The 8,455-nt window shown below is 46.1% G+C and overlaps 1 protein-coding gene across 1 annotated transcript in view; it reads right to left on the bottom strand.

The window, feature by feature from the left end:
- tmprss13a (transmembrane serine protease 13a) overlaps window positions 1-8,455 on the bottom strand; it is a 52,160-nt gene that overhangs the window by 19,682 nt on the left and 24,023 nt on the right. The window contains exon 9 of the mRNA XM_084316962.1: window positions 1,767-1,945. Coding sequence (XP_084173088.1) covers window positions 1,767-1,945 — 179 coding nt within the window. The remainder of the gene's footprint in view (window positions 1-1,766; window positions 1,946-8,455) is intronic.

Here is an 8,455-nt window from a genome sequence, read left to right on the forward strand (position 1 = left end):
CCCGGTTCCGCGTAGGAATACGTCTGCCGAAATACGAATGGTACTATTTGTTCACAGCGCATATATATATGGCGCAAGTAAAGTAGAACTTCCCTTAGCCCTTAGTTCTTTACCCTCCAACCTAGTGGCAAGACGTTAAGCCTCACCCACGATACACGTGTGGTGCAGTATGGTCAACTTGGCCTCAGAATGGCATTGAGACATCGTGTGGATTAATAGTTGAATTGTCATAGTTTGGCACTATACCGTCGAGTGGGACGTATTTCTATTAAGTTAATAATAGTCTATTATGTATGGTGCATCGTTCGGTTAGAGTTATAAAGTGAGCAGTACCCCCATCGTTTTCCTCGCGTTATCTAGAGTCTTAACCAGGCTGGGCAGACCACGTGTGGTGCTTTCATCCGAGGAGTTCTGGGCAAGGACGAGTGGACCTGCACATTGGATTACCTTACCCGGACGACGGCGAGCCCTACACGGCTTGGATTATCTACTTGCTTTGGGTGCTTTGATTATGCCATGGATAACAGCCAGCACTGGTAAGTGTTGGAACTACCCCCGAGAGGAGTCCAGGTGAGACGGCGCTCTAACCCGAGTGAGGTCGCCTCACGTCTCTTCGTTGTGGACCGGCAGCTACCGTCTACAAGAGGGCCCAACGGTATTCATCTGTGGACCAAGGTTCTGTGGGCACCGTGTTCAGCACTCTGAATTCTCCCAAGAAATCGTTGGCCAGATGGGATATCGCCAGCGGCTCTCCTAACCCCCCCCCCCCCCCTACTGACTTACAACCAGCGGGACCCCCTTTAGTGTATCCAGCTATAATCATTAAGTACCATCGCTATAGTTCCCTAAAGAACCAGGTTGTATACTTGCTTCCTGCGTAACCAGAGATTGGACATTCAATGTTGATTTGCCTATGAATACTCATTTGCCTTACAAGTGCATTCAAATCATAAATGTCATTACGTGAACGTTGTATATACCCTTTGCTATATATTAAAGATTCGACGGATACATTTGTGTGGACTTGGTTTCATGGTGGGAAAGTGTTCATCATATCTATATCATGTACTGTGTGGCCAGTAGTTAAAGTACATAAAGCGGTAGTGGTTTAATGATACCATACTTATCAATACAGTCAGGGAATTGTACCCCTCAGTTACAGTATAACTAAACTAAAGACATTTGCATTCTATGAGCAATGCCAGCCAAGCTGGCCATTACCAGGGGTGTAAAGTACTTGAGTAATTGTACTTTGTTACAATACTTAAGTACTGTTTTTGGTGGATTTGTACTTTACTCAAGTATTATTAGGTTTGTATACTTGTATACTACTCAATTACATTTCAGAAGAGAAAAAAAACGTTTTACTCCTTACATTTAAAATGCAGACCTACAAAGTACAAAGTACAAATCTCACAAGTCCAACCATTTTAATTAGTATATTTATTTCTCTGGCCAAACTAACGTTAACGTTACTAATCCTGCGGCTGCGCTTTATTTAAAAAAAAAACAGCCAATCAAATCCCCATCAATGGAAAATGTACCCGCCCATACCCATGCTGATTGGTCCTTGTATGCAAGACTAGAAAGCGGGGATCTTTGATTAAACACCTGCTATCAGAAGAATAGACAGTCAGAAAAAAGCATTCTGCCTCGAACTCCAGGTATCAAAGTGTATAGGATGGGTGGAACAATCTTTAAAAAATATATATTATAACTAAACGTACAAACGGACTGAAGAAAAGTATCAAGAAGAAGTGACTGACCATTGAAGTCGACGGGTGCGGTTAATTTGAGCAAGGCGATGTCCCGGTCGTTGGTCTTGTTGTTGTAGTTCTGGTTGGGAATGATCTTCTCCACCCGGTAGGGCGGGGGCAGCTTGGACTGAGACACCGATCCTCCGTACACCAGCCAGTTCTTTGCGTCCAGAGAGGAGGGGGTCAACCTGCATGTCCGGACGGAGAGCACATAGGGATCGATTTAGACTCTGCAAAAACTTGAGTATGTTTAAGTTTAAGTTTATTTGGATCCCCCCCCCCATTAGCCACAGCAGTGCTGGGGCTATTCTACCTGGGGTCCATAACACGTAAAATACAGTTACAGACTTTATACTCTCACAACATTCACATGTCATACAGACAATTAAAACAACAATAAATACTCCTAATTCATAATACAATACAGCATAATATACTATTTAGCTTTTACATACATTATCCATGTTCATACCGTTAGCCTAGCTTAGCTTCATCACTGGAAGAGGGTCAGACCTTTACCCTGAAGTTCCCTACAGTCACGAAATACACTCCAAAACGTTCCTTTTTTTTTATTTACTTTTTCTCCCCATTTTTCTATTTTTCTCCCATCCCCAATTTCGTATCGTCCAATTCTACCCTCCCCTGTCTCGAACGCTGTTAGGCCATGCCTCCCACAAGCCGGCTGCAATGTGGACTAAGCCTTACATCACGTGTCCCCTCCGGTACTCGAGGTAGCAGCCGTCGCATCTTTTCACCTGCACAGTGCGATCTCTCAGCGTCGGGGGGGTCTGCGCTTTGGAGGGACGCCGCCCCTGTCGCTTCCTGATTCTACTGCGCAGGCGCACTAACCGACCTGTAGGAGTCACTGTCCACAACGTCCGATCCCCACCCATCAGCTTCCCACCCCCTAATACTGCCAAATGTATTAGTATGAACGACCAGCAAAGCTGAATGCAATGCGGAGAGCTGGGCTCGAACCCAGCGTCTCCTGCATTAGTGGTGAGCGCCTTGCCCACTGCACCACCTAGCCGCCTGCCCAATTATACAATATTTTAATAATATATCCCCATCAGACGCATACCTTTTCATCTACGTATATATACACCTCTCTCTTTATCAGACACATACATTTTAAATTTACGTACACACTATCTATTAGGGAATGTCAATTTCTTTGGTTGAAAATGTTGTTTTACCACGATTTTGAAACGACATTTACTATTCTCCTGCTTAACATGTCTTGGAAGAAAGTTCCATTCCTGCATACCACGGAACATGACGGTAGATGCATCATGTGCTGCAGTTTGATGATGGCATGCAATGGCAGATTGGTAGTACAGTGGTAACAATAGCAGTAACCCTTCGTGCATCTATCCTCCATTTGCACAACAATGGTGGCCATTGCAGGGCTCCCCAATCTTGCATCTACGGTGATACTGTATGTGTACAGTGAACACTCGTCTATTGTTCATAGTTTCAAGTTTGTTTTAATAGTTGTCACAGTAAAATACAGAATACTTTTCTATTAAATGCTTTTTTCTGTATGAGCTTGTGACGTACGTGGGTTGGTCATTATCATTATTACTGTATTTGGAAGACCATGTGAACATTAGATTAGTATCGTTTGTATGTGTGTGTGTGTGTGTGAACATGAGAGCTGATGATATCTCTTCTTCTCTTCCTGTCAGGTGCTGCCCGTCCCTATACTGAAGGGTGCTGATTGCCTGACTGCTGATGGCAGTCACATCAGGAGGGGCGGGTGCACAAGTAGCTGACAGCACACACACGTCGGGATTCCTGTTGTGTGTCATGTTCCAGTGACCTCAGTGGATGAGGTTGCCTTTGTTTGCCACTGCGTGGATATAGATATATGTGTGTATGTTCATATAATATGGATATGCAGTTAGCCCTAGTCCATAGACCTGATGGACTGATGATGGTGCCAGCCTGTTTCTGCACCTTGTGTATGGAACCGTGTGCTCTCTGATGTTCACACAGCCACATAGTACGGTAGCCTCAAGGTTTGTCTATCTGGGTTGAGTTGCCTTATATGTATGTCTTGTTTGTCCTCCCCTACCTTTTCCCCTGTGCACCATGGAGGAGGTTTAAACCCCTACCTCCATTCAATATATAATTTACGATTTGGAAAATGTCTTGTGTTGTGTCTTTTTTCACCTACACCTGGGACCTTGATTTTGAACATATTTACTGAGAGGGGCTGCTTTTGCTCATGTGCCGCCCTCCAGTTGTTATTATCAGACCTGCGTACATGACATGGGGGCTTGTTATGTTTGCGCAATTGTATGGTTCCTTGTTGGTAAAATAACGGGGTGACTTGTCGATTGAAGCATATCAGGTGTAATAAGATAGCGTTTTCTAAATTGGTAAGTTAGTGGGTTCCATTGTCCGTGCACAGTTGATTGATGTAAACCATTATTGTTGTGATGCTCTTAACCATTCTATTTTTCTGCCACATAGGTAACGGGGGGGGGGTCACCTGCTTGGCTAGAGGGTGGGGGGGCACGAGTCGTGATTCCGGTGGAGCGCGCAATGAAATCGGTAAGCGACTGAAGATATGTGTAGCCTTTCATCCAGGTAGTGGAGTAGTTTATCTGGGATAGGCTAGAGTGACACAGGTGACTCCTAGTTGAGTGGTTAGGACCATTTGTTATTATTTTCATTTAGTAGATGTGGTCAGTTGGATTGTTTTGGTTAAGAGGTATAAAAGCAGAATGTGTCTATTATTATTGTGCACGGTCATGGTTAATTAAGTGAGGACGTGATATATATGTATATATTTTTTTACGCATGCATAAAAACATAATATGGCTGCGTCGGCGTTTGTTTTTGAAGTCTTCGTGGCGGATCCGACAGAGGATCAGGTGGAAGGTTGCACTAAGGCGGAATTAGGCCTTATTGCTAGGCATTATGATATTACTGTGCAAAATTCCCAATCCAAGGCGGATATGAAGGCAGCTGTAATAGCGGGGTTGGTGGAGCAACAGGTGTTTAGCACTGCTCAGGGAGTAGTGAGTCATAGTGATCAGGAGGTTGCACACACTGGCGAATGGGTTGACTCTCCCTTGCGTGATCTTAACCCGGATGGTGGTGCTATTAGGAAGAATGGTAGTACGGCCGGAGCTGAAAGTGAGGGCGCGGGCGATTCGGATAAAGACTCCACGTCTTCTGGCCATGCGCGCTCTAGTCTGCGTTTTGCCCGTCTCCAGATGGAGGAGAGAGCGCTGTTGCGCAGAGAGGACAGAGAGGACAAAGCAGCTGTACGAGACAGAGAGGACAAAGCGGCTGTACGAGACAGAGAGGACAGAGCAGCTGTACGAGACAGAGAGGACAAAGCGGCTGTACGAGACAGAGAGGACAAAGCTGTACGAGACAGAGAGGACAGAGCAGCTGACAGAGAGGACAGAGCAGCTGTACGAGACAGTGAGGATAAGGAGAGAGACAGGGAAGAGCGAGGAAGGGAGAAGGAGAGAGATAGAGAGCTCCAGATTACACTGAAGAGGATGGAGCTGTAGAGTGTTGGCTCTTCTTCGCCCTCATCTGAAGGTTGCCAGGGCAGTTTTAATGTTGGGCAACATATTGCTATGGTTCCTGTTTTTCGAGAATCTGAGGTGGAGGCATTTTTTGTTAATTTTGAGCGGGTAGCGGGGGCTGCGAATTGGCCGGAGGCTCAGTGGGCACTATTAGTGCAATATAAGCTCACGGGTAGGGCTCAGGACGCATGCCAGTTTTTATCAAAGGAGGACAGCATTGTATATGAGAAAGTAAAGGGTGCTGTCTTGCGCGTATATGAACTGGTGCCGGAGGCGTATAGGCAACGGTTTAGGGGACTAAGTAAAGCTCCCTCGCAAACACATGTGGCATTTTCCCATGAACAACGGATGATGTTCACTCGTTGGTGTGAAGCGTGTAAGGTGGATGGGGTCGAGGCTTTGAGCGAGTTAATCCTCATGGAACAATTTAAAAAATGTGTGTACAGTTGGAGGAGTGAAAGGTTTCTACCCTCCAGGAAGCTGCAGTTGTGTGTGACGAGTTGGCAATGATCCACAAAAATGTTTCTGCATCACATGTTTCTGTACGAAATGGTGTGTATGTAGGAGGGGGCGCGTTTTCTCCGTCGGGGCCGCCGTATCGCGGAGGTGACGAGTGACCATTCCGACCTCGCTCACCGCCGTCTCGAAATACCTTGGGTGACGAGCGAGCATTCCGATCACGCTCTTCGCCGTCTGAAAGGGTGTGTCATTATTGTAAAAAAGAAGGGCATTTTGTGAAGGTATGTCATGTGCTAAGGGATCGACAGGAGACCAGGGAGTCAGCCCAGGAACCGAAAGGGGTGGGGTTGATTGGTACGGTGTCATGTCCTGACCAGCATAGCTCTTTTGAGCCCTTTTTGTTTGATGGTTGTGTGTCCCTGTCGGGTAAAGTTGGGGACTACCATCGGGTGAGAATACTCCGTGATACAGGAGCCTCTCAATCGTTCATCCTGGCTGATGTATTACCATTGGATGTGGACTCCTGTCGGTCGAGCGGATTGGTGAGAGGTATTGGCATGGGGTGTGTGCGCGTGCCGTTGCATCAGGTGCATGTACAGTCTGCACTAATCACAGGTTGTTTTCCGGTCGCGGTTCGCCCATGTTTTCCCGTAAAGGGCGTGGATTTCGTCATGGGGAATGATATCGCTGGGGGTAAGGTCGTCCCTGTGTTGGAGGTTGGAGACGCTCCGTTTACTAACTTGTTGTGTGATGCATTGATTAATAATCACCCCAATGTCCCTTCTATTTGTGCTGTCCCTAGGGATTTTGAGGCGGGGGATGAGGTGTTTATTGTGCTGCCCACGCCTAGTACGGTGCTCACTGCCCGGTTCTCAGGACCTTATGTGGTAAGAGGAAAGGTCTCTGCCACTAATTATATGTTGCATACGCTCGGGCGGCGGAGGAGGACACGCTGGTGTCATGTGAATAGGCTAATGAAAAGTCCTGCCCGCGTCTCGTCGGAGTTAAGATGTGACAGGACTGTTGTTTCACATGCCGTGTTGTGTTCTAATGTGCCTTACAGGACGCACGGGGTTGATGTTGGGAGTGCGAACACCATTGAGCAATTTGCGTATGGTTGACTATAGGATACCGTCATGGCCTCGGTATGAGGAAGGTGCCAGCCACGTCCGGCGGCTGATGCGTCTGGTATTGGGTGAGGTGGTGGTTGACCGTGTGGGCCCAAAATAGGGGCATGTGGTCTATATGGAGTGTGATTTCTATTTATTTTTGTTCTGTTGGTACTAATCGGATGTTGGTTGATAATAAGTGATAATGTTTTGCTAACCCTGCGGGTTCGCTCTTATGGGGGAGGTGTGACGTACGTGGGTTGGTCATTATCATTATTACTGTATTTGGAAGACCATGTGAACATTAGATTAGTATCGTTTGTATGCGTGTGTGTGTGTGTGAACATGAGAGCTGATGATATCTCTTCTTCTCTTCCTGTCAGGTGCTGCCCGTCCCTATACTGAAGGGTGCTGATTGCCTGATGAAGGACTGCTGATGGCAGTCACATCAGGAGGGGCGGGTGCACAAGTAGCTGACAGCACACACACGTCGGGATTCCTGTTGTGTGTCATGTTCCAGTGACCTCAGTGGATGAGGTTGCCTTTGTTTGCCACTGCGTGGATATAGATATATGTGTGTATGTTCATATAATATGGATATGCAGTTAGCCCTAGTCCATAGACCTGATGGACTGATGATGGTAACCCTAACCCTAACCCTAACCTTGTGTATGGAACCGTGTGCTCTCTGATGTTCACACAGCCACATAATACAGTAGCCTCAAGGTTTGTCTATCTGGGTTGAGTTGCCTTATATGTATGTCTTGTTTGTCCTCCCCTACCTTTTCCCCTGTGCACCATGGAGGAGGTTTAAACCCCTACCTCCATTCAATATATAATTTACGATTTGGAAAATGTCTTGTGTTGTGTCTTTTTTCACCTACACCTGGGACCTTGATTTTGAACATATTTACTGAGAGGGGCTGCTTTTGCTCATGTGCCACCCTCCAGTTGTTATTATCAGACCTGCGTACATGACAGAGCTCCTGAGAGTGTGCTAGATAAAAATAGATAAAAAGTATAAAATAGAAAAAGTCAAGTGTACGTAAACAAAAAGTGTTCAGTCAATCAATATACATATATACAATACAGAGTAAAGAAAAAGAAGAAAAAAAATTGTTTCATCATATCAACATCTTGGAAACCATTGGCTCACCTTGGAAAGCAACATTCCTCTACCATTGGCTCACCTTGGAAAGAAACATTCCTCTACCATTGGCTCACCTTGGAAAGAAACATTCCTCTACCATTGGCTCACCTTGGAAAGAAACATTCCTCTACCATTGGCTCACCTTGGAAAGAAACATTCCTCTACCATTGGCTCACCTTGGAAAGCAACATTCCTCTACCATTAGCTCACCTTGGAAAGCAACATTCCTCTACCATTGGCTCACCTTGGAAAGCAACATTCCTCTACCATGCCACTGTAACCGCTCTCGTATTGCTCTGCGTTGTGTTTCAGATTCGACCCCTGTTAAGGGATCGCCCCGAGTGGGAGTCGAACCCCGGGAGTCGAACCCCGGCGACATCGCAGACCACTATATACCGAGAGGTGAATTCACTTCTTGGTAATGTGTCT

The sequence above is a fragment of the Notolepis coatsorum genome (genome assembly GCF_963971535.1).
Source record: "Notolepis coatsorum genome assembly, chromosome: 1".
Taxonomy (NCBI): Eukaryota; Metazoa; Chordata; class Actinopteri; order Aulopiformes; family Paralepididae; genus Notolepis; species Notolepis coatsorum.